This window comes from Podarcis vaucheri (assembly GCF_965113315.1).
Source record: "Podarcis vaucheri genome assembly, chromosome: 18".
NCBI classification, from domain to species: Eukaryota; Metazoa; Chordata; class Lepidosauria; order Squamata; family Lacertidae; genus Podarcis; species Podarcis vaucheri.
The window spans coordinates 3,355,377-3,381,604 of record NC_138756.1 but is presented as its reverse complement, the minus strand read 5'-3'; the positions used below and the strand labels follow the sequence as shown (position 1 = coordinate 3,381,604).

Genomic DNA, 26,228 nt, shown 5'->3' with positions numbered 1-26,228 from the left:
AGGGAAATTCAATAAATAAAGATATATATTTAAAAGCTGGACAATGTGACATTAAGAGGGATTGGGGAGAGAGAGAAAATAAGACGGTGCCATTGAGAAGCATGGAAGCGAAAGGCCTGGAGAGAGAGAGAGAGAGAGAGAGAGAGAGAGAGAGAGAGAACACACACACACACAGATGCAGTCAGTCCCTTACTTGAGGGGAGCTGCCAGGAGAGAAAGCTTGATTGGAGACAGGAGAGGTGGGAGACTGGTTGGCCGGGGAGCCAGCATTGTTGCGGTACTGCTGGAGTGAACCCTACAGAAGGACATAGAGTTAGAGAAAGAGAGAGAGAATAGGGTAGGGGGAAGGAGAGAAGGCAGATGAAATCACAGGGTTCTTTCGTGGAGAGAAAGAGAGAGAGAGAGAGAGATGGGAGGGAAGAAAAGCCCTTGTATGAACACCCAGGGAGTCAGCTAGTACCGGTTAAACAATGCCCCGAGAGATCATGGACAGAAAAAAGTGGGGGGGGTACAATCATTTCTGGACTTCCTCCCCGGCTTCCTGGAGAGCAAGGTGCAGCCAGGAACCGTACACTGTATTCCAAATGCCTCTGCTCCTTAGAATGACAGGAAAGGCATTGAGGAGACACAGCTGGTTTTTAAACTTCCCTTTCCTAGTCAGGCTTCCCCCAAAGCTCCTGGAGGGAAAGGACCCGCGTGGACGTAAGAAGAGCGCTGCCACTGAGTCAGGCCAAAAGCCCGTCTAGCCCAGCCTCCTGTCCTCACCAGAAGCCACTGTGTTGGGTGGGGAGAGTTGCCACTCTGCTCTGGTCATGTTTGCTGGTTTCCCATGGGGGCGTCTGGGTGGCCACTGTGAGTACAGGAAGCTGGGCTAGGTGGGCCCCCTTTGGCCTGATCCCACAAGGACACCTTCCCCTCCTGTAGTTTCTCCCAGCCACAGGTATTTCTATGCATTTACATTGGAATAAATATGCATACATTTATCTATGCAGGGCTTAATTTCAGCACTGCCGCCCCGCCCCGCCCCCCATCTACTGATGAATGTAAGAGCAGGCCTGATCCTCAAACAGGGTCTGAGTACCAGGTCTCCCCTCCCGCGGTTTCCAGCAACGGGGATTCAGCAGCGTGGCCTGCCTCTGACTATGGAGGGGGAACCCTGCCAGCATGCCTAGTAGCCATCAGTAAGTCCTCTCCTCCACGGATCCCGCTTAAGGCTGGCACTCTGCTTTTGCACCTGACTCAGCCCACTCCGGAGAACACAGCCCCTTCTTTCGCTTTCTCACACCTGCATCTAAAATTGGGGAGATCTGTGCTCAGTGAACTCTCCACTCCTGTCTTGCAGCAAGGTGCTTCTCCCCTGCCCGCCCCTGACTTGTCCAGGGGATGTAATAATAGTAATAGTAACGGCAACGTTGCTGGGTGTGGATGCACGCACTGAAATCCCAGGAGAAAAAGGGTGCGTGTGCAATTTCGGACTTCCTGGGAACCTCAGTGTCAAACGTTAAACACACAGACCTCGTTGGTGCAAAGGGTTGCTTGGAACAGGGTGTGAACCTAAGAAGAGCCGGCCAGATCAGGCCAGTGACCCATCTAGTCCGGCGTCCTGTTCTCACTGTAGCCAACCAGATGTCCCCAAGCGAAACCTGCAAGCAGGATCCGGGCACAAGAGAAAATCTCTCCTCCTGTAGACCCCCAGGCCTGAGGGTCGGGGCTGGGGAGGACCCCTAGCCAATTCAGAAGCAGGGTGTCAAGAAGTTGGCATCGTTTAGAAAGGCTGCAGAATTTTCTGGTCCCCTGCCTTTAAAGAAGAAGAAAAGCCACACATACACAAGCTCTGCTTCGTAACACTAAAAAGAGCAAACGCTTCCGCCAACCGCTCCAATGCGTGAAGAGGAGTTTGGAGAAGACAGAAAGGGGGCAGAAGGGGAAGGCTGCAAGCTCAAACCTTAGCAAAGCTGCCCCTGCATCCTCTATGGTCAGTGGGGGCTCAGTGGGAAGCTCAGGTGAGACACCTCCATCCACTGAGGACCCTGAGGCTCGAAGCCAGGAACTCAACCCAGCCTTTGTCATTCACTGCGCAGCAACTCCGAAAACCACCCCACCCTCCCAGCTAGCACAACTGTAGGATGCCAGATCAGTGAGAGGGCCTGGTGTTGGCAGAGGCTGAGGTGGGAGGCTGCCCAGGAGAAGCTGCCTTTGATCAAGCCAAAAGCCTGGGGTAGAGGGCATGACAGTTTCCTGTACATCCTGATAATCCACTCAGGCTGATGTCCCGAGAAGCCAGCATGCCCATTTCCTTTTGCCAAGACAAGGAAATATATGGGCGCTGACAGCTCTCAAGGGCTCCCCGAAAGTCACCCTGAGCAGAACGACAGAGCGCACGGCCGGACTTGGGAGGCAGGCCTGTCCTCTGCCTTGAAGCTGTTACCTAAAAGCCTGCTTAGGAACGCCCAACACAGGCCCCTTGAAATTGGAGCCCTTTCTCCTAACATGCACCCTTTGGAGAAATCTCTGTAGCGACTCATTTCCCAGAGGCCCCCGGGAGCGGGAGCAGTGACTGCCAAAATGGTCTTGGAAGCCATCTGCTTTGTCTACAGAGAAGCAGTTCAAGTTCTAAAGAGGTCAGGCACCTGCGAAGTAGATGGCAGACCAACACTTCTGCAAAGGTGGTTGTGCACCAACTTCTCGCTGCCCTATTCCTGCATGGCCCAGGAGATCTTGCAAGTCCTCCGCGTGCACACCCACCCAGACCTAGACCCACACCCCACAGGGCTCCCTACCTTGCCCGCCCAGCCCTTCCCCAGTCCAGCTTACCGAACTGATGTCTATCCCCATGGAGGTCTGGGTCTGGCTTCCCGGCGGAGACTGTGGGATTGTGGAAGGGACGGTGACGGAGAGCGGGGGCAGCTGCACCCCTCGCTGCAGGCCGGACGTCTGCATCAGGGAGGCATTGGGCGGGAGAGCGCTGGCGACCTGGGTCTGCTGTTGCTGCTGCTGCTGGGCACTCGTCTGGGTAAAGAAGGGGTAGGGCGGGAGCTGCTGCTCCAGGGAGAGGGCGTCCATTGCCACGGCCTGGGGAGAGGGACAGGGCAGGAGAGGGCAGTGAGGAACAGCCTCCCCTGGGTCACAGGACAGGCAGTGAGGCCGGGGCGCTCTCCTTCAGATGACCCAGTCCCTACTAGTGGTCTGTGGAACCAGCCAGCACCTAGCAGAAATAAGTGATGCTCAAACGTATGTGTGCTTGTGCGTTTAAAACGTTCCAAAGTGCCCAGAGGTCTCACTGGGCCACTTAATAAACTTTGAGAGTCTTAATCTCGGGGTCATGGAACCCCACCTTGGGCAAAAGATTCCTGCATTGCAGGGCGTTGGTCTAGATGACTCTCAGGGTTCCTTCCCATTCCACAATTCAACGATTCCAAGGCTAGGATATCAAGAGCTGGGATATGAGACAGCCAATGGTGGTGCACTGGTTGGACTGTTGGACTGGGACCAGAGAGACCAGGGTTCAAATCGCCACTCAGCCACAAAGTTCGCTGGCACCAGTAACTCAGAACAACATCAGATCTTTTCTGCCACCCCTCTTCAGCGCCAGCCTTTCTGTCAAAACTAGCACTGGATTATGGGAGACCGCAGACCCAAGCCTCGTCCGCCTACCCGACAGCATGCTCCCAATAAAAGTGACCCCCATCGCATCCCTTGCGTACCTGAGTGATTGGCGACAGAGGCGAGAGCGTGGGGGAGACCTGCTGGGGCTGGTTTCTCCTGGAGTCTGTGTTCAGCGAAAGGGGGCCAGTGGGTGGCTGTCGGTGCTGCTGGGAAGAGGCCTGCGTCGTCGTCATCCCTGCGGCAAATGGAGGGAAATGTCAGCACACGGGCTCCCGCGGGGGTCTTCCCGTCACTCGTTCCCATGCCAAAGGGTAGTTCTGGCAAGGCTAACCCTGGACACACTTATTTCTCCACCACATCTCCAACACAGGTTGGATTTCATATGTGGTGGAGGTGTGAGGAAATTAAGAAATTTTGGGTAGTAATACATGAAGAACTAAAGGAGATGTTGAAAATATCAATAACAAAGAAACCAGAGACATATCTCCTTGGACTGACAGATGAAGAGATACCATGGGGTGGGGGGGGGAGAGAATTTTTCTATATGCAAGTACAGCTGCTAGAATAGTGATTGCTGCTAGGTGGAAGTCACAAACTATACCCACAAAGGAGGAATGGATTTGTAAACTAAATGAATATTTAATTTTGTCAAAATTAACTGCTATAAGAAGAAATCAGTCAAATCAAAAATTTAAAAAGGAGTGGAAATGTTTTGATGAATATATGGCAAAATATTGCTCAAAAAAAGATACGCTAATATGCCTAGATTAATATGTGAAGTACTGGATGGTAGAAAAATTAATAAGCAAAGATAATAATATATAGATGATTTGAGAAGACTGTAGAATGCAAAGATTATTGTAAATTGCATAATGTGGAGGAAATTGAGTGGGGGCGGAGGGAAGTAGAAGGAAGGAGAAAAGAATAATATGATGGACTGAGGAAATATAAATGTAAATATATGGGGAGATGGGGAGGAAATGGTGTTGGCTTTGGTACATTTGTAATGTAATATGTGAAAACAAATAAAATAAAATAAAATAAACCCTGAACACGCTTCAAAATACACAATCTGGACTCCCTCGGAAGGCGGTGGACTCTGTCATTGCAGGTTTGGCTGGCCATCCGTCAGGGGTTCTTCAGCTGCGATTTCTGCATTGCAGAAAGTTGGGCTGGATGACCCTTGGGGTCCCTTCCAGCTCCTAACATTCTACGATTCTATGGGCTCTGTATAAGGCAGCTTCTCTTCTTCAGAACTGCCTACAGTGACGGATATTCTAAGACTGAAACTCCCATCACTCTTGGCTACCATCCACGTCAACTGGAGCTGAGTCCAACGACTTCTAGAGGGCAGCAGGTTCCCCCAGGCCTGGTCTGCAATGACCGGCAACAACTCTACAATCTCTCTCCACCCGCATGGGCTGAGAACTATTACCATGCTCAGCTGTCCTGGCAACCTAATAAACTCAACTCCCAAACAAGATGACCCCCTGGGCAGCGGGAGAGGGGCTAAGTCAGGTTACATCTGAGGCTGCAGCTTCATTTCCATCCCACTGCATGCTGAACGTGCCAGGTGTAGATGATCTACAGGGTTTCCATCCTATGTTATACTCCATTATATCCTAACGTCCTGGAACTTGCATGCGTTAGTGGCTCCCAGTACGTTTCCGAGCACAATTCAAAGTGTTGGTGCTGACCTTTAAAGTCCTAAATGGCCTCGGCCCAGTATACCTAAAGGAGCGTCTCCAACCCCATCGTTCTGCCTGGACACTGAGGGCCTTCTGGCGGTTCCCTCCATGCGAAAAGTGAGGTTACAGGAAATCAAGCAGAGGGCCTTCTCGGTAGTGGCGCCCGCCCTGTCCTCCCACCAGATGTCAAGGAAATAAAGAACTATCTGACTTTTAGAAGACATCTGAAGGCAGCCCTGTTTAGGGAAGCTTTTAATGTTTGAAGTTTTATTCAGTTGTTAGTCCTCTGTTGGGAGCCGCCCAGACTAGCTGGGGAGACCCGGCCGTATGGGCAGGGTTTAAATAATAAATTATTATTATTATTATTATTATTATTATTATTATTATTATTATTAGTGGTTATGGAAGGACTAGCCAACTCCTCCAATAGCTGATTGGTTGAAGGGCCTTTCCTATCTTGCAGTGCATGAAAAAGCTACTTTTGCCCAGAGACGAAAAAAGTACACCTTTCCTGAGATTTGGGCCCCCTCTTCAGAGCTGTTTGCATGATAGGCACGCCATGTGGGCTTTGCCAGTCTTCTCCCCCCTTCCTCACTGCTCCTCTCCTTTTCTTCTTTTTCTTTTAAATTCTTGGTTTCGACCACACATGCATGATCTGTATTCTTCTTTTGTTATTTTTCTGTTGTGAACCTCCCTGGGATCTTTGGATTAAAGGTGGTATATAAATGTAATAAACAAATCATCATAATCACCATCTTTCTAAGGAGCTCAGGGGCTCTCTTCCCTCTACCCCAAAAGTTTGGGTTTCGTAGGTTTGCCGTGATGAGGGGACAAGGAGAAAGAAACTGAACTTTTAAACAGTGATTTGCAAAATGGGTATAAGAGGCACAGCCAAAAAGGGGGCTGAAAGTTGTCTTAGAAAATTAAAGCACTGTATTTTGGAGGTATCTGATGCTCTGCTACCCTCAGAGGAAGCAGGCTCTGCCCAACATCGTCCAAGGGGGTTGGACTAGATGACCCTCTAGGTCCCTTCCAACTCTATGATTCTGCGGGCCTCCGCCTGCTAACTGCCGCTCCCTATCGCCAGTAAAACGGAATTACTTTACTAAGACAGGGCTTGGTTTTCACATCTCCCCCCACCCAGAACGACAAACTAGACAAAGGAGGTTTGCAACAGTGAACAGCGAGCTTAGACAGGAAGTGGCATTGCAGGACAGGAAGTGAAGTCACACTGTCATTCTGGGCAGCTGCAGCCGCCAACACCCCTTACCCTGATTGGCTGTGCTGATGCCCATATGCGTCAAGTTGGCCGCAAGGTTCCCGGTGCTGTTGGAACTGCTGAGGGACGGGAAAGGGGATTCTTCTGGGTCCAGCGGCGTCGGGAGAGGAGAGGGGAAGTGGATGTTTGTCAGGTCCGGCAGGGAACCACCCGTGTTGTGAGTGGCGGGGATAAGTGTGGTAGTGTTTTCCTGGTCAGCTGACGGAAAGATGCTGTGCTCAAGAAGAAACCGGGGGGGGGGGGAGAGAAAACTGAACCATTTGACAGACAAAAATACCCCAAGACCACATAGTTATCTCAGTTCAAGCACTGTGCCACACCACAGTTAGGCTCTCCCATGATGTCTCAACTAAGCCTTGCCTCCCATTGTTCTTAGGACTCCCCAATGAGTTGCAACTACAGTGGTACCTCTGGATGTGCACACCTCCGGTTGCATATCCTTCAGGATGTGAATGTGGGAAACCTGGAAGTATTTTTTTGGGTTTCGCCGTCTGCGCATGCACAGAAGCGCTTTACCACGCTGCACGCATGTGCAAAAGCGGTCCCTCCAGTTGCGGAAACCTCGGGATCCGACCGGAGCTCCAGAACAGATCCTGTCCACAACCGGAGGTACCACTGTACCTATTTCCTAGAGTTGCTAAAGCAGTGACACTGTACTTTCTTTGTTGTCAGTTACATAGGAGATACAACAGCCATCTTCCAAAATCTAAAGGGCTGTCACATGGAAGACAGAGCCAGCTTGTTTTCTCCTGCTTGGGACCCAACCAATGGCTTCAAGTTACAAGAAAGAGGAGATTCCAATTAAACCAGGTATCAGCAACCTTTTTCAGCCGTGGGCCGGTCCACCGTCCCTCAGACCTTGTGGAGGGCCGGATCATATTTTTGGGGGGAAATGAACGAATTCCTGGGCCCCACAAATAACCCAGAGATGTATTTTAAATAAAAGCAAACATTCTACTCATGTAAAGACACGCGGATTCCTGGACCGTCCATGGGCCAGATTTAGAAGGCGATTGGGCCGCATCCGGCCCACGGGCCTTAGGTTGCCCACCCCTGGATTAAACATTAGAAAGAGCTTTCTGATGGACAGTGGGACAGACTCTCTTGGAAAGTGGCGGACTCTCCTTCCTTGGAGGTTTTTAAGCAGAGGTTGGTCATCCATCCGGGATGCTTTAGCTGAGATTCCTGCCTTGCAGGGGGTTAGGCTGGGTGACCCTTGGGGTCCCTTCCAACTGCATGATTCGACATGACTCTTCCCAGCACACCCACAGGAAGGGACAACAGACGATGGGGAAGGATCCAACTAAGTTATACTCACAGCAGACCCATTCAGCCTAGGATGTTCACCAATTACAGTGAGTCTGCTCAGAGTATGACCAACGGGGGATATAACCCTTTGTTTCTACAAAAAGCCAGCCAAAGTGTCCTACCAATGCAGAAACCAAACAACCCCGACTCTTTCACGTACTTGATTCCTGGAACCTCACAGGATTTAGGCCTTGAGGATCCGGTCTGAAAGAGAGAGAGACAGAGAGAGAAACAGAGTCATTCCTTTTCTGCTTCATTTATATAGGCTGCAGAATCTAATCATGAGCTGTCAGGACACCTTGTTTTCAAAAGAGAGCTTATAAGCCAAAAGGTATCGCCACCCTGAACGCTCTTAATTAAGCCTTAGAAGCAAACCCAACTTTCCCCAGGGTTGGAACAAGTTTATGTAGCTGTGTAGCATGTCACACTGCGGCAGAATCAGTGCCTTTACCTTCTTAGCTTCCCACCCTTGCTTCGAGAGGTTCTTCTCTGTATCCGCTGTGTCTTCCTCCATGCCTGGGACGGCCAACAGTAAGACTACAAGAAATTAATTTAAAAGGGGGGGGAATCTCATTATGGATCAGCAAAAGGTGCCCTGAAAACGAGACTCCGTTGGACCCAAGCAGGTAAAACTAAACTGCATTTTTTAAAAAAACAACAAATTGAAAGTCTATGCATATTTGTTGCTTTCCCTTGTTCTTCCTTTTTCCTAAAAAAAGGTCCTTTATGTGTACTGACCTGACTTTCGATATGTACCGTATTTTTCGCACCATAGGGCGCACCGGACCATAGGGCGCACCCAGTTTTTAGGGGGGGAAATCCAGAAAAAAATCTTTTCCCCCCCCCAGCCCCAAAGAGCAGCGTACAGGGTGCGCACAACCTCTCCCTGCCGGAGGGGTTGCGCGCAGCTATGGAGCAAGCCAAGTTTTGGCTTCCCCTTTAGCCCCATGCAGCCTCTCCTTGCCGGGAGACGCTGCGCAGGGCTAAAGAAGCCATAGCCCCGTGCAGCCTCTCCTTGCGGAGGGGCTGCGCGCAGCTATGGAAGAAGGCAAGGCAGCGAGCGGGATGGATCCCGCTCGCTGTTTTGCCTTCCCCTTTAGCCCCGCGCAGTGTCTCCGCAAGGAGGTGTTTCGCGCAGCTATGGGAGAAGGCAAGGCAGCCAGCGGGATGGATCCCGCTCGCTGTTCTGCCTTCCCCTTTAGCCCCGCTCGCTGTTTTGCCTTCCCCTTTAGCCCCGCGCAGCGTCTCCGCAAGGAGAGGCTGCACGGGGCTATGGGAGAAGGCAAGGCAGCCAGCGGGATGGATCCCGCTCGCTGTTCTGCCTTCCCCTTTAGCCCCGCGCAGCATCTCCGCAAGGAGAGGCTGCACGGGGCTATGGGAGAAGGCAAGGCAGCCAGCGGGATGGATCCCGCTCGCTGTTCTGCCTTCCCCTTTAGCCCCGCGCAGCGTCTCCGCAAGGAGAGGCTGCACGGGGCTATGGGAGAAGGCAAGGCAGCGAGCGGGATGGATCCCGCTCGCTGTTTTGCCTTCCCCTTTAGCCCCGCGCAGCGTCTCCGCAAGGAGAGGCTGCACGGGGCTATGGGAGAAGGCAAGGCAGCCAGCGGGATGGATCCCGCTCGCTGTTCTGCCTTCCCCTTTAGCCCCGCGCAGCATCTCCGCAAGGAGAGGCTGCACGGGGCTATGGGAGAAGGCAAGGCAGCGAGCGGGATGGATCCCGCTCGCTGTTTTGCCTTCCCCTTTAGCCCCGCGCAGCGTCTCCTTGCGGAGGGGCTGCGCGCAGCTATGGGAGAAGGCAAGGCAGCGAGCGGGATGGATCCCGCTCGCTGTTTTGCCTTCCCCTTTAGCCCCGCGCAGCGTCTCCTTGCGGAGAGGCTGCACGGGGCTATGGGAGAAGGCAAGGCAGCGAGCGGGATGGATCCCGCTCGCTGTTTTGCCTTCCCCTTTAGCCCCGCGCAGCGTCTCCTTGCGGAGGGGCTGCGCGCAGCTATGGGAGAAGGCAAGGCAGCGAGCGGGATGGATCCTGCTCGCTGTTTTGCCTTCCCCTTTAGCCCCGCGCAGCGTCTCCTTGCCGGGAGACGCTGCGCAGGGCTTTCCTGGCTTTTCTGGGAGGTGGGGGAATTCCCCCACCTCCCGCAAAACCGGCAGAAGCCGCGCGCACTTTAAAAGGGCTGCACGGCTTCTCCTGGCTTTCCTGGGAGGGGGGAGAAGGGACTGATGCGGCCAGTCAGTCCCTTCTCCCTCCTGTGGAAAAGCCCGCAAGAGCGCACGGAGCTTGTGTGCGGCTCTTGGGGGCTTTTCCCGTCTGCGTCCCCATCCTGCATTCGCTCCATAGGACGCACACACATTTTCCCTTGCTTTTTAGGAGGGAAAAAGTGCGTCCTATGGTGCGAAAAATACGGTATATTTTTAGGACCAACCTTATTTCTGTGGTTGTAAGTTGCATTGTGTAATTTACAGCTTTTGGGGGGGGGGTTGAAGTTTCAGACTATTCATTAAAAGCCCTTTCCGCCTCCCTCCCATGTTCAAAGACAAAGCTGATATATATACTTCACCTCTTTTTTGCTGCATGTCCTGTGACCCAGCTAAGAAAGGCTCCGCCTGAGTGGGAGTCATCGTGCTCTGGTGCAGGGCAGAATCTGAATTGGTCCTGGTTGAGAAAGGGCAGGCAAAAACTATCAGAGCTGGAAAGTGGCCAACCTCCCACCCGGCTTTGGAAAGGAGTGCAGGAACTCACTAGCTTGACTTCTGTCTGGATTTTGGCTAAATGTTAGAGGAAACTTCCTAATGAAAGGAGTTGTTCGACAACAGGACAGAGGCTGCCTTGTGGGCTCTCTGTGGTTGGAGATATACAAGGAGCAGCTGGGCAGAAATTTGATGAAGGGAGCTCAGAGCAGGATCTTGCAACGCCAGCATCCCTAACTGGCGTTTTCTGAACACCAGTTGCTGGAAACCACCAAAGGAGAGAGTGTGATCCTGCAGGCTCCCTGTTTGCAGTTCTTTCTCCCCGCCAGCCCACCCCTGTCCCGACAAAGAACTGCAGTTTTTAAAGCAGGACCGTGCTAGACAGGAGGAGGATTAACGGGACATTTTGCAAACGGAACAGCCCGAGTTCAAAAATCAGCACTTACATACCTCCTCCAGCTTGTGTCTGAAGGAGGCGACAGATAGACGGTACCATACGGACAGCTGTCCACGTGAGTCGGGCAGTCAAGGAAGAAGGGAAGGTATCCAGAGCTTCTTGGGAAAGTTTCAGCAATAAAAGTTTTAAGTGTCCGACAGGCCTTGTTGGGCGTCTTATATTTACACACAGACACCACATGGTGTTTGGTCAGCACAGGGCTACTTCACCAAGCCCCCAGTTTTGCAAAGAAACCCACTGCACTTAATGGGGAAGAGCTACAAAACGGTGTTCGGAGGGTGTTTGCTTTCTGTTCTCTATCCCCCTCTCAATGCCTTGCTTCCTCTTCTTTCCTTTCACCTGACATTTCCCTTCACCTCTGGCTAAAGCTGATCTCAAAGCACTGCTTCATCCTTCTCTTACGGATGGCTTCATGGCCTTTCAGATGAAAATTAACTGGGGCTACGCCACATCCCACCTCAGAATGAAAGGGGGGCTTCTAGAGGGGCCCTAAATGTGGGAGAGATGGGAAGCAGGGCACGTTAAGTCGCCTCTGCTGAAAGACCAGCTTCATCAGATGCCTCCTGCCCCTGGGATGCTTCTAGGCCAGACAGCCATTCTCAGAACTACTTTTTAAAGAACTGACGCCTGAGCTTGCTTTTTTCCTCTTCCTTCCTGGTCTCTCTTTCCTTGTGCACAGTGTATTTTTAATGTGTTACCAGTTCAGGTTTTTGTGTGTTCCCAGCAGCTACTGATAAGCTGCACCTTCCTAAACATCTCCCAGGCACATGCATCCCCTCCTATGCTCTAGGCCGCAATGCTGAGCCAAAGGATATCTGCCTGCCATGCTTATCCACAGACAGCGGGCGCCGGTGGGGCGAGCCAAGGCGGTTCCGGTCGCGATACACCCTGTCCACCAGCCCATGGTGCCGGGTCGTCCTGCTGGTGTCCAATCCTGATGACTGAAACGGAGTCTAAAGAGAAAGGCAAATGGGCGTTGAAAGGGCAGGGAAAACAACCCTGTGACAACACTGCAGGGGATTCGACCAGATGACCCTGGGGGGTCTCTTCCAATTCTACCAGTGTGGCAAATTGCCTTCATGCATATGGTTAGCAAAGTTTAACCTGGCTTCATAGGAATAATTGTGCGCTTGAAGTCCATCAGTTTCAATGATACTGCAAACGCTTTCAAATCTTTTATATAGTATTTCAAAACGGAGAAACAGGCTTGGCCTCTCTCCTGCATAGTAGCTAATAATTTCCTACAGACCAAGAAAGGATATTTGTGGGGTATTATTCATAGAATCATAGAGCTGGAAGAGATCCCCAGGGGTCATCTAGTCCAACCCCCTGCAATGCAGGAATCGCAGCTAAAGCATCCAGGACAGGTGGCCATTCAAAACTGAATTACTCATATTACTAGTAATATTTGCATGCGCACAAACACCAAAAAACAAAACAAAACACCTTTGAAGACCGATATCAATTTATAGGACCTGAATACAGGTGTCTGAACCAATTAGGGAGGTTTTTAATGTTGGAGGTTTTTTTGTGTTTTGATATTTTGTTGGAAGCCACTCAAGAGCAGCTGGGGCAACCCAGTCAGATGGGTGGCATATAAATATTATTATTATTATTATTATTATTATTATTATTATACACAATGTCTTGGGTTCTTTTGGAGGAAGGTGCAGGATACACATATATCAAGATCTAGATATATATAGATATATAGATATCTATGAATGAATGACAAAATAATGTATACAGCTCCTTTTAGTGCAGCATTTGGATACTGCTTTTTAGATGGAGGGGGGAAAGAAATTAAGAGAAATATCTGCCGATGCTCTCGGGCAGAAAGGGCAACCCTCACCTGGAAAGGTAGGTCCATAGCACTGCTCCCAATCTGATTGACATTTGGCAGGGATCCTCCATAGTACTGGCCACGGGTCTGGCCCAACTGCAAATACTGGTTTTTCTGTAGCTGTAGCTGGAAAACAGAGAAAGAGGAAGATTAATTAGGCTGTGCAGGTTCCAGATGGGGAAGGAACAATCCTGGGCTGGCCAGGAGGAGATATGGAACCCAAGCACCTGGCAAGGTTGTACCCAACTAACCTCACAGTTGGATTTCTGCAATAGATTTACCTTTGGGATTAGTTCAGAAGATGCAACTGGTGCAGAACGCAGGGGCTAGGTTGCTTGTAATGCTCTGCTCGCACTGGCTGCTACTGAGCCAAGTTCAATGTGTTGATACTCAAGATCCTACATAACTGAAAGACCAGATTGCTTGAGAGACTGTCTTATCTCCTACACAAGCAGTAGATCACTGAGGACTGCCGGAAAGCTTCTCCCGTGTGCTCCAAAGATCTGAGAAGCCTGCTTCATACTAACTTGCAGCCGGGCTTTTAGTGTTGCTGCTCCTGCCCTGTGGAATAGCATGCCTGTTGAGATATAGCAGGTGCCCACTAGCTGTACTTTCTGGAAGTGACTGCATTTCTTTGCTTTGGAATCTTGTAAACATCTTATTGCAATCAAGTGGCATATAACCTATGTTAAATAAGTGATTAGCAGATTTACGTATTTATTAAAAAAAAAAAGGCAAGCCAACCTCAGGCCAACTTGAAGAACACATGCCCATGGGTATCTGCTCGCCATGAGGGCTGGTACAGATGCAACAGCCACATTTCCGAGGCAGCTTGACTTTAAAATGCCCATTTAACAAGAGGAGGGGGAGTCCTGCCTTCTGGTCCCTGAGTTTGTGGGCTGCATGGAGGCATCCAATTGCGCAGAGGAGGGAAAAGAAGGCACCTGAAGACATCTACCTCTGGCCTGACCCAGGCATGAACCCAAAGGACGGGAGCAAGGAGGCATTTTCAGTGTGTTCCCGCGGTTCCCCAACTTTTTAGGGGGTCCCACCCCCTCGGCTCCGCAAACTCATCTCCAGTAACCCCCTACCCTACACAAAGCATAATTAAGAATAGCAGTTTGCACTAAGGAAACAACCCACTAAGGAAGATAAGAAAACAATAAAATTCAAAATCAATTGCACATGTATTCAATATCCAATCAAAACAATTTCATTTTATTAATTCAACAAAACTGATGAACTTGATCCAGCGTTTCAAAGTCCGATAGGCATTTACACCCCACAGAGCCCCCTGCCTCTTAGGGTCCCTCTAGATAACCCCACTGCCCCCCAGGGGAGGTACTGCCCACTTTGGGAAACATTAGCCCATGCTGAAAGAAGCATCACCATTCCCAACAACCAAATCCTGACGCCAAGTTCCTGTCTAACTGGACAAAAAAGGAAGGGGAGGGGATATTATGCATTATTAAGATTTATACCACAACCCCTTTTAAACACATCATCAGCTTCAACACACCAGTACGCAAATATAAGCTGGAAGCAGCAGATCTGGTGAAAGCAACACAAATATATACAGGTCGTGATAACACAGGTCAGTCTTTCCTGGTGCCTTGCAGAAGTCTCAGACTACAGTTCCCATCAGCCCTGGGGACACATGGCCCTGCTGGCTGATGGGAGCTGTAGTCCAAAACAGATTTCACATACTAACCACCCATTGAATATCAGACAGCCAGTGAACACAGAATGGTTACCGTATTAGCTTTGTGGTCCCCACAGATGCAAAGAGGATCTTTTTACCCACTGCTCCAGAATCTGATCAATAAAATATGAGCGTCTTTTTGAGTTTGCCTTGGGTTTTAATCCACAAATTAAACCACACAAAAACAAACACCATTCCTGAAGTCTCAAAAGGTTTAGGAAGCACTTTACTTCCCCTCCTTAAAATAGGACCAGTTGGTAACATTATCATGATGGTGATAAATTGAAAAGACCCTGATGTTGGGAAAGATGGAGGGCACAAGGAGAAGGGGACGACAGAGGACGAGATGGTGGGACAGTGTTCTCGAAGCTACCAGCATGAGTTTGACCAAACTGCGGGAGGCAGTGGAAGACAGGAGTGCCTGGCGTGCTCTGGTCCAGGGAGTCATGAAGAGGCGGACACGACTAAATGACTAAACAACAAAGGGTAAAGGGCAGGCTAACAATAAGAATAATAGAAAGAAAGAAAGAAAGAAAGAAAGAAAGAAAGAAAGAAAGAAAGAAAGAAAGAAAGAAAGAGTTGTAAGCTGTCTCCTTTAGGGTAAAGGGCAGGACAACAACAACAACAACAACAACAACAACAACAACAACAACAACAACAACAACAACAACAACATCCAGCCCTGCTTAAAGATGAACTGGGACCATTTGCATGCGGAGCCTGTGCTCTGCAGCTGAGTGACGGCCCTTCCATATGGAACATGCTGAAATCAGCAGACCATTTTTACGCAGGATCTGTAAGCAAGCCATTTAAGCAGACATAACCAGGAGCTCTATTAAAACAAACACGCACAGACCAGCAGCCCCCTGCCAATTACACCCAGAGCCTAGAAACGTCCTAAGAGCTTTTACATTATTAATGCAGCTTAGTTTAAAAAGAAAAAGAAATGAAATGTAATCAATACGGGCCGCTGGAAGTCAGGGCGGAACGGACCGGGAGCCAGAAACATTTTATCAATCAGCAGATGCGCTGCTCTTGCCAGGCCGGGCCCTGGACCTAATGAGGCAGCCGTGGCGCACCTTCCCATCCCAGAGCAAACAGAAGACTCCCGCCGCCCCATCGATCCGCACAGCCCATTGCTGAGGGCTAGGCGGCGCAGAGAACCCTGTAGGCGGGCGAGAACAGCAGCCCGTTGCTGGCTCAGGCCGGCCTGTTCCAGCAATCTGCTTCCAAGAGCCAAAGCCTCACAAGAAAAGAAGGCATTCTCTTTTTGCTGGGGCCCAGCGCCTGTAACTCCCCGAGGTAAACTGCCTTGGGAGGAGGAGGTTCTACTTACAGGTGGTTCTGCTGCAACACTTAGGGATGGGCAGAGCACATTCACGGCATGCCTCACTTATTATTGCCGCTGTTGTTATTTATTGCATTTAAATATCACTTATTTTATCCAAGGAGCTCCAGGTGGCGTGCATGGTCCTCCCACTCTTCACTGACCCACGCAACAGCCCTGTGAGATAGGTTAGGCTGAGAGAAGCCTTGAGGATCATTGCCCAGAGAGCTGCATAGCCGAGTGGAGATTTGAACCCTCATCTCCCAGGTCCTAGTCTGGAACTGTAAACGCTACCTGAGCGCTGGCTCTCTTCTGCGACAGGAGTGCAGACGGCGCCCCTCCAGGCATGGAGTGTGCACAGGTCTGCTTGGCTCCAGCAAAAAATGGCTGCGTCTCAGGCCTTCAGGCTATGCCCTGGGGCTTAGGCATAGAGAAGGTCCCAGGCCCTGCTATCGCAGAGAGAGACAATAGCAGGAGTGGGCCACATTCCCTCAGAGGGGAGCATCTAAGGGGCTGTATCGCAGTGACAGGCAGGGGCCAAGGAAAAGGAGACAGAACAATGCATGAGACTCTTATCCAGGGGTCAGCAAACTTTTTCAGCAGGAGGCCAGTCCACAGTCCCTCAGAACTTGTGGGGGGCCAGACTATATGGGGGGGAGGATAAGAACGAATTCCTATGCCCCACAAATAACCCAGAGATGCATTTTAAATAAAAGCACACATTCTACTCATGTAAAAACACCAGGCAGGCCCCACAAATGACCCAGAGATGCATTTTAAATAAAAGGGCACATTCTACTCATGTAAAAACACGCTGATTCCCGGGCCGGATTATAAGGCGATTGGGCTGGGTCTGGGCCCCGGGCCTTAGCTTGCCTACCCATGTTCTTCTCTGTGCATCTGAGGCTGCAAGCCAAGTGTGCAAAAGACCAAAGTGTCTATGCATCCCTTCAATCCAGGCAACCAAGAGGCATCACCAGAGACCAAGGACACAGTCTAATCAGGCAAAAGCCCTTGAGGAGAACAGAGAAGAGGGACGGTGAAAATCCCAAGGGCCATACAGAGAGGATCGGAGCAGCACATTTGGCCCCCAGGGCCTAAGATTTCCCACTCCTGCCGGTCACTCAAACAATTTAGGTTAGACAATACACCGAATATTGATGTGTGTTTTAATCTATTTTAGCTTATTGCCCTGCTTAATTTTTTTTCAGTGCTTTAAATTGTTGCTTCCGATTGTTTTTATCAACATACTCTTTTTGTAAACCGCTTTGAGGCATTTTGCATTTTTTTGTTTCACAATCAAGTGGAGCATACATTTTATCGTGGAGTTGGAAGGGATCCCAGGGGCCATCTAGTCCTACCCCTTGCAATACAGGAACCTCAACTCAAACACCCATGACAGATGAAATAAATGAATTTAGCTAAACGCCTACTCCTGAGATGAAAGGAGTGACCAAAATAAAGCGTCAACGCACATGCAGAGAGAGACACACACACTCACACAAAAAGCAAGAGATGCCCACTGCCGAGCGAGATAAAAATAGCTTTTTCTGTTCCTGGTGTTTTTTAAATTATTTTTAGCTGCAGCCATGAATATGCAGTTATGTAACCGGGCACAGCTCCTGATAAATCAGAAAGCAAACAGGAGGGAATGTTTACATTCTTCGCGGAAAAGCGTAGTGGCTGGATGGCAGAAAGGCAGCACGCGCAGGCAGGTAGTGGCGGGGGGGGGAGCAGGAGAGAGAGGGAGGGAGGGACGTGCCCATCGCCAGTCTGGTGCTGATTGGCAGCCAATAGGTGTAAGATAAATAGAGCTGCCAGGGAAGCACTCCAGGGAGGAGTAGGAAGATGCTGGCCTTGCCAAGTGACCAAAGAGAGCTAAGGTGGGAAAGGACCTTTTAGGGGACGGATAGCCTAGGACTTGCCAATCAGAAGGTCGGCGGTTCGAATCCCCACGACGGGGTGAGCTCCTGTTGCTCGGTCCCTGCTCCTGCCAACCTAGCAGTTCAAAAGCACATCAAGTGCAAGTAGATAAATAGGTACTGCTCCGGCGGGAAGGTAAACGCCGTTTCTGTGCACTGCTCTGGTTTGCCAGAAGCGGCTTAGTCATGCTGGCCACATGACCCGGAAGCTGTGCGCCAGCTCCCTCGGCCAATAAAGCGAGATGAGCACCGCAACCCCAGAGTCGGCCACGACTGGACCTAATGGTCAGGGGTCCCTTTACCTTTACCTTAAGAAAAGGAGGTCCCCTTCCCGCCAACAAACTCCCCGAAATGTCCCCCCTTCCCACCCTGACATCTGCTGGGTTGCTTGTTTTTCCCCTAGGAAAGGGGCCTTTCCTAACGTTAAAGCTGTGTTGCCTGTGCTGGTAAGCAGCGGCTCAGGCTGAGAGGTCTCACTGAGAGGAGCTGGAGACCTTCTGCACGCAGGTGCTATGCAGTGGGGTTACGGACAGGGCCTGCCAAAGGGGATTCTTGCATTACTTAAGAAAGGAGGAAGGCTGGCTCTGATACTTGCAGGCCTGCTCCACGAATGCATCCGTTTCCAGGAAATGAGCCTGTTCAGGAAACTCTCTGCTCTAATCTCTGAAGGCTGAATGAGAAGCAGCCCAAAGCAGTGTTAGAAACTCCCAATATATAAGCTAGGTGCCAAATGATACCTTAAATCAAGGTTGCAGTCGTCGAAACAGAATGCCTAGTTGCTATTTGGGGGCCAGACGGCTCTAAGGTCTTATTTTTCAAATGACTGTGATTATTCGTTAAACACTGGCTGGTTCAGATGACAACCTTCAGCCAGGTTAAGATCTTTGAGAACTGAAAGAAGAATAATCAACTTTATCCAGGGACAGTCCACACATCTATTGGCCTATTCCTACCTATTTTTCTTCATGGTGACATGGACCATTCAGAATGTGAGAATATTCTTCATAACTCTGAGCAGGGCAGGGCAGTGAGGGAAGTGAAGAAAAGCAATAACCATTCACTATAATGTTCACTGCTGAAGCTCAGACTGCATGGGGAAAGCATTTTGGTTCCAGAAATTCATTCAGATTGTGCAGATAAAATATAACTGATAGAATTCTAAAGGATTGGGCATTAGTGTGTGAAAGCAGTCGAAATTCAAGAATCCCCAGATGTCGGGGATGTCAGGCTTCACTTGGTTGCAAGTTGCCGAAAGCCAGGTGCAAAATGTGCCTGGCTGATTTTGAACACTGGCCCAAAGACTGTATGAAAGAACAAGTGAAGGAACTTTTTCACATCTTACACCACTCGTCAGCCTGTTCTCTCAACCTGCAGCTCCAGCGCTGCGAGCACTAATCACCAAGGTACCATGCAAAGAAAACTCACGTCTATGTCCTTCTAATTATACTGCACCACTGGGAGGCTAGCTTGGCTGGAAACTGGGCATAAATCTGATAAATTTAGGCAATCAGCCATACAGCTTTGAGAACTTGAAGTCTGCAGTTGGAGATGTCATTCCAGTTCCAGTCAGAGACTCAAATTTAGACGTCTGACTCTGCTAACCATGCCTTGTTTCTGGAGAGTAACATGCAGGGTGGGTGGATAAATCCATTCACCACGTTCGCTTGATCTGTTCCCTCACTGATCAAGGAAGAGCAAGCAGTCAGGCACCATAAAACAGGAACTCTTTATACACTCTCGAGTACTTAAACTGCTACGCTCCGTTTAGTGAGCCATACATTAAGAGTCTCAAATAAGAAACACACAGCTCAATTAAGGCAGCCTGTTTAATTCAGTGGGTTTGCCCAAGAAGAACAGCTTGTTCTCAGCCCCACGGACCTGTGGTCCTGTGGCTGCAAAAACACACCTGGTCCCACTTCAAGCAAAAGGCAATGCAATTGGTTTCTGGACTGACTGACCTATAAAGCATTATATGGATCAGAACCCCAGGACCTCAAGGACCGCCTCTCCCCAAAGGAACTGACCCAAACCTTGCACTTATCATCTGAGGCCCTTCTTCACATGACCTCTCCAACGGAAGTCCCAAAGATGGCAACACGAGGGCGGGTCCTTTCAGTGGTGGCTCCCTGTTTGTGGAATGCTCTCCCCAGGGAGGCTCACCTCCCATTACACAGGTTTAGGCACCAGGCAAAAAGCTGCTTTTCCACTAGGCCTTTCATTACCTGTGTGCTCCCAGAGTGGGTGGGATGTTCCAATCGATGTTTGAAACTCCCCAGTTTCCAGGCACATTTTGCTACTGTGCAAGTCCAATTGCGACTACGTGGAGATTTCTGGGTGCCCGGTTGGCGGCTGACCAACCTGGCCATGTCCATCAAGACAGCTGACTCATGAGCAGCTACAGAAGCGCATTCTGTGCTTCTGTGTTGCCTCACAATCAGGAACCCCTTGCTGGGCACCTTAGTCCTTCATCACCACATCAAGGAAAGTAAGTTCAGGGCTGGGTATAGAGATATTTGACTGTGCTGCAGCCTTTCCACAGGCCACCCAAATGGATCTCACAGGCCACAGTTTAAAAACCTCTGCTTTAGTCCATAGTTAATGCCATTTCCGTTTCCACTGTGCACGTTTCTCCTTCTTGCATATGGGGACAAGTGAATGGTTGTAAGAACAAGCGACAGTCAAGCAATGTAGCTAAGATCACAGAACCATAGAATTGTAGCACTGGAAGGGACCCGGAGGATCATCTAGCCCAACCCCTTGGCAAATTACACATTCTGTTGTGGTGGCCGTAACCTAAGTTAAAGGTGCCATTTGGCGCCTAGTTTATATAGCTGAGTTTCTAACACTGTTTTGGACTGCAACTTGCTTTGTTCCCAGAGGTAGCATACAGCCACCGTGACTAGTGGACCCTGACAGCTTTATCCTCCATGAATGAGTGTAATCCCCTTTTAATGCCATCTAAATTGATGGCTGTTGCCACATCTCGTGGGAGTGGGCTTCATAGCTTAGACATGTGCCGTGCCAAGTCCTTTCTGTTGCCTGTCCTGAATCTTCCAATATTCAACTTTTCTGGCTCCAAGTTCTGGCATTGTATGAGAGAGGGAGAAAAGCTCTTTATTTTCGGACAGTGGTCCAAAACAACTGGGGGCCACCAAATTGGGGGAGGTTGCAATAAAAGCAACCACAGCAGGCTAATTCTGCTCTCCGTTAGCAAATGTATAATGCTAAAGATATATAGCAGCAGCAGCAGCAGCAGCTATGTATTGATGTTCCAACAGCTGCTGCAGCGGCCTTCTTGCTCTGCGCAAGCTGCCCTGGACGGCAGATTAAAAAGTGGCAGATTCAATGGAATTAATAAGGCTTCTGGAACAATGAATCTGCCTTTCCTGGTTGCCAACAAAACACTGTTCTTAGCCACCGTGGTGTGAAAGAGTTAGTCATTTCAAGGCAGCAACACACACATACACACGCCAGTTCAAAAGGCCTGGATCAGCACCACCCGACTGCAGAGGACAAAATATCCCTTTAATATTGTGCTTGCAGATCCATTTACAAGGATTTATGGGGAGGAGAAATTCAATCAAGGAGAAAGTAGCCAGCCACAGCACTTAGGAGAAAGTTGACCTGTTACTTGCTATTTCTGGACTGTTTGAAGAAGAAGAAAGCCTCTGCATGTCAGCTCACTTGGCATCACAGAATCTAGCTCTAGAACAACACACACACACGGATGTTGATGCAGCCTATAACTTAACTGCAGGCTCTGCAATGAGGTAAGTCTTGCCAGGCTCCTATTTGCATACAGTTAAAAGTACATTTTGTTCTCCGCTGGCTTTACAGACAATTGTATCTACACGCACTCACCTCCTTGGCGGAGATGCACCTCCACTCAAGTTTCATTTCGATCACCCACACGGTGGGCGTTGCTTTCAATCTGCCTGTGCCAAAGTTGGGGGGGGGGGGAGTTTCCCAGACTTCACATAAACCGTATCAACATAAACCCAGTTTACAGTCTGAGCTGCACATGGCAAGAGTCCACTCTGGGGACAGTTAATATTTTCCTTCGATGACACAGATGTTTTGTAACCCGGCTGAGTTGCCTGGTAGCCACAGGCGACCGGTGATTCCATGCAGGTGACCGAGGGAGCTGGTGGAGGGAAGGATTCTCCGCACTCAGCACGGAAGTCAAGTAGGTTGGTGGAAGGAGGACAGGGTGGCATGCCCCACTTCTGCCAGTTCACATGGCAAAGTCTTTTCTTTTTAAAAAACTAGCCTCTTCTAGCCTTCATCTCAAAGCTGATCATCAAGGATTTCCGTTTCTCTGTAGCCAGCACAGAAATTACCGTATTTTTTGCACCATAACACTCACTTTTTTTCTCCTAGAAAGTAAGGGGAAATGTCAATGCGTGTTATGGAGCGAATGCCTGCAGGTGGCAGGGGGGATCTGCTGCAGTCGTGAGCAGAGGATCCATGGTTCCCCTTCCTTCCCTCCTCCGTGGTTACAAAGCATGGATCCACATGGATCCTCAGGATTTTTGCATTGGCCTACTCCAAACTCACTGTCAGATCACATGTCTGTGGCCACAGCATGAACCACAAAAATCATATATCCACTATTTCGTTTAGAATATTTTTTTCTTGTTTTCCTCCTCTAAAAACTATGTGCGTGTTATGGTCTGGTGCGTGTTATAGAGCGAAAAATACGGTACTTGTTTTTGTTGTTGCTGTTGTTGTCAGTGGCGTGGCTTGGGAGGTGGCAGCAAGGCCGTTGCCCTGGATACACAATGGGGGGAGCATTAACCCGGCACCCCCAAAAAGATCTCCATTGCACCTTGGGGAGCAGAGAGTAAACAGCACCCTCTGTGCCCTGTCCAGCACTCAAGCACCTGCCCACCACTGGCAGGGGTTGGGGAGCACAGAGCATGAAAAGACTCCTCTGCACTCCCCAGCCCCTGCCAGGCGGGCCCTCGCACCCTGCTCTCACTCTCTGCACCCAGCAGGGAGGGCAAGGGCTGGACAAACGCACTCTGCCCCCATCTGGGGCATGTGCAAGTACACCTGCCCCAGGTACCAGCAAACAGCGCTATGCCACTGGTTGTTGTAATTTCTTAACTGCAGCAATTTAAAAGGACAATATTAAAATCAGTTTAAAACAAATTACAATTAAAAAGAATGGGGTGGATCCACTGATATAGTGATGTAGAGATATATATATCAGGTGTCAAGGACGGGGGGGGGGGGAAGGTTGCATCTTCAGAAAACACAAAAAACCGCCCTCTAACAAACTAGAAGCAAGTATGTTTGTAGGCTGGCGACTTTTGAAGGCTTACTAGAAAACTGTTACAGGACCACGTTCATTCCCCAAAGCCGCTTAGAAACTTGGAGAGAAGCTGCCAATCAGCATCATGTTAGGTCCTTGCGCTTCGGACTGCAAATTGCTCAGCACCATATAGAAACAGTCACCATTGTTTGCCAGCAAGCCGATGGAAATGAATGGCAGCCCCAGCTGAGCCACGGGAGGAACGAACCCGATTCAAAAGTTCTCTACAGGCCCAAAATGGCATTTCCCAAGGCTAGCAGTGACTCCTAATTGCCATTTCTTTAGTAGTAGTAGTAGTAGTAGTAGTAGTAGTAATAGAAAGGATCTGCAATTAAAAGGACATTTGTTGAGGAAGGGGAAGGAAGGAAACACATTCACATAAGAACTTAAGAAGGTAGAGTATCTGCTGGATCAGGCCAGTGGCCCGTCGAGTCCCGCATCCTGTTCCCACAGTGGCTGACCAGATGCCAATTATGGGAAGCCCACAAGTAGGACCTGAGCACAAGAGCAAGACTTTCTTCTCCTGGGGCTTCCAGCAGCAGGCATTCAGAAGCATTAATATCTCTGACCGTGGAGACAGAGCACAGCCATTGTTGATAGCGCTCTCCTCCATCACACACAAAGCCCTGAATGTTTGACACGGCTGACGGCGAAACCCACGTGGCTCACACCTGAAGAGGCAGCGCAAAAACTGGGTGGCTGGGACAGGCAGCACTGGAGCAGGGAGGCTCTGCCCAGTCTGACAAGGCTGGTGAGGACGATGAGGCATGCTATTTCTGAGTGAAATCAGCTCCTCCTCTCACCCCGACTGCTTACAAGCCGTGACGTTCCAATCACAAGGGAACCGCTAAGTTGTACTCTGAGTAGGCCTACTGAAATTAATGGGGCTCGGTTAATCGTGCCAATTAATTCCAAAGGATCTACTCTGAAGAAGACTAACGCTGGATACAACACCCCGAGAGTCTACTCATCTTAGCGTGTTTTAAAACAACGCCTTTCAGTTCTTCATTTCCCAGGGTGGGCTTCCGAGCAAAATTAAAGCAATCAGCGTATCACAGAAACAAAACAAAGGAGAAAACCTTTGCTAACAAATCCTTACTAGCAATTGGCTCCTCCTTCTCCTCCTCCTTCCCACCCCAGATTTCCTCACAGCAAAGCAACTCGCCAGTAACTACTGGAGATAGAAAAAGGTGCCTGGCTTCTGGAAGACCTTCACCCCAATCCACTTTACCAGTCTATCACTTCCTGCCTAGATGTTGTGGCTTATTGGTGCCAGCCTGCAACAGCCATTCTTGGTTTTGGTATCAAGAGGAGATTCATCAGGCTTAGGGAAGATACTCACTGCCTGGGACGTCTCTTTGCCAGGACCATCCAGGGAAACACTCAGGGAGTGTGTTCCACTCTAACACCTCTCGCTATCAGAAAGTTCTTCCTGATGTTTAGTCAGAATCTCCTTTCTTGTAACCTGAATTCATTGGTTCAGGTCCTACCTTCCAGAGCAGGAGAAAACAATCTAGCTCCTTCTCCCATATGACAGCCCTTTAGATATTTGAATATGGCTATCATATCTCCTCTCAGTCTCCTCGTCTCTAGGCTCAACATACCCAGCTCCCTCAACCATTGGTTTCCAGACCCTTGACCATCTCAGTCACCCTCCTCTGCATACATCCTTCTTAAATTGTGGTGTCCAGAACTGAACACAGTATTTCAGGTGTGGTCTGTCCAAGGCAGAACAGAGCGACACTATTTCTTCTCTTGATCAGGACGCTATACTTCTGTTGATGCAGCCTAGAATAGCATTCGCTTTTTTTGCTGCTGCATCACCCTGTTGACTCATGTTAAGCTGGTGGTCCACCAAGACCCCTAGATCCTTTTCACATGTACTTTTTTGAATGCTAAACAGAGCTTTAGATTAGGGTGGGGAATCTTTTCCAGCCCAGGAGGCCACACTCCATTCTGAGAAACTTTCCAGGGCAGTGGGGCAATGATGGGTGGGACCAGAGGCAAAAATTGGGAAGCAGCTCAAGACGCAGCTCTGCCTAACAGGCTACATTCCAACCATGCAGGTAAGTCACCTGTGCACCTCTCTCGATACAGGCAAGCAAGAGGGAATATCACTAATCCAGGATGCGTTCCAGGCTAGGCAAAAGGCCTGTGAAGCGTGTGGCTTAGGGAGAGGAGGTGTGGTCTGAAGAGAGCCTTAAGGACCAGACAGAGAATTCTGGAGGGTCGCACGCAGCCCCTCGAGCCCGATTGCTTAACTAAGCTCTGTCACACAAGTAAAAACACTACCACCATTTTATCGTTTACAATTTTTAAAGAGAAGTGAAAAGATGTGAGGGGTGAGAGAATAAGGAAAAAGAACAAGGAAGAGAAGAAAACAGAGACACCTACTCCCAGTTTGCAGATAATAAAACTATTGTTAAAATTAATGATGGTTTAGCAAGAACACATGGCGTGCTGGTGGATACTGTTCAGAAGTTTGCTAGTGGCTCTTTCCGTTCACATGCAGAGGAGGCAGCAAACCAGTGGCTGGCTTGCCGTTGCACACAAAAAAGCCACAATTGCGGTTTGTTTCTCTGCTAGCAAACCACAATGGTAGGCCAAGAAGAAACCTTGGTTTACCATCATGGTTAGTTAGGAGAGAAACAAACTGTTATTATTTATTAGATCCCTTACCTGCCCTTCGTAGTGAAGACTCGGGGCAGATTGCAGCCATGAGTGCAAAAATCGGAACAACTGACAACTGGAATAAAAGGGTAGGCACTTTCTTTCTTTCTGGGGAAGGGCACACACTAGCTCAGAAAACCAAGTATGCATGAAGCGCTGTATGCAAAGTGCTGTATTAGCTTGCCGTATTAAGTGATGTATCAAACAGCAAATGTCAACGCTCCCTTTACTCTGCCATTAACAAAAGAGCTGAAGTAGAGGCACAGCGGGTAGCAGGTGCTGATCAAGCTGGGGCAACTGGCATCACGGACAGAGCACGAGGTCCCAGGTTCAGCTCCTGGCAGCATATTCAGGTAGGGCAGGGAGAGAATCCTGCCTGGAACCCTGGAGAGCTAATTGCTGCCAGTCAGTGCATACAGCAGTGAGC

General features: G+C 49.6%; 1 protein-coding gene and 1 long non-coding RNA gene across 2 annotated transcripts in view; one reads left to right on the top strand and one right to left on the bottom strand.

Moving 5' to 3' along the window:
* The window catches only part of LOC309523108, a 152,692-nt gene that overhangs the window by 85,277 nt on the left and 41,187 nt on the right, over window positions 1–26,228 (top strand). The gene's annotated exons all lie outside the window — the stretch shown is intronic.
* Window positions 1–26,228, bottom strand: part of CRTC1 (CREB regulated transcription coactivator 1) — a 55,840-nt gene that overhangs the window by 14,491 nt on the left and 15,121 nt on the right. Inside the window, exons 2-11 of the mRNA XM_082206870.1 lie at window positions 12,873–12,989; window positions 11,828–11,973; window positions 11,014–11,067; window positions 10,434–10,528; window positions 8,333–8,418; window positions 8,042–8,085; window positions 6,565–6,785; window positions 3,705–3,841; window positions 2,815–3,072; window positions 194–295 (exon numbers count right to left, since the gene is read on the bottom strand). Of these exons, the coding sequence (XP_082062996.1) occupies window positions 194–295; window positions 2,815–3,072; window positions 3,705–3,841; window positions 6,565–6,785; window positions 8,042–8,085; window positions 8,333–8,418; window positions 10,434–10,528; window positions 11,014–11,067; window positions 11,828–11,973; window positions 12,873–12,989 (1,260 nt within the window). The remainder of the gene's footprint in view (window positions 1–193; window positions 296–2,814; window positions 3,073–3,704; window positions 3,842–6,564; window positions 6,786–8,041; window positions 8,086–8,332; window positions 8,419–10,433; window positions 10,529–11,013; window positions 11,068–11,827; window positions 11,974–12,872; window positions 12,990–26,228) is intronic.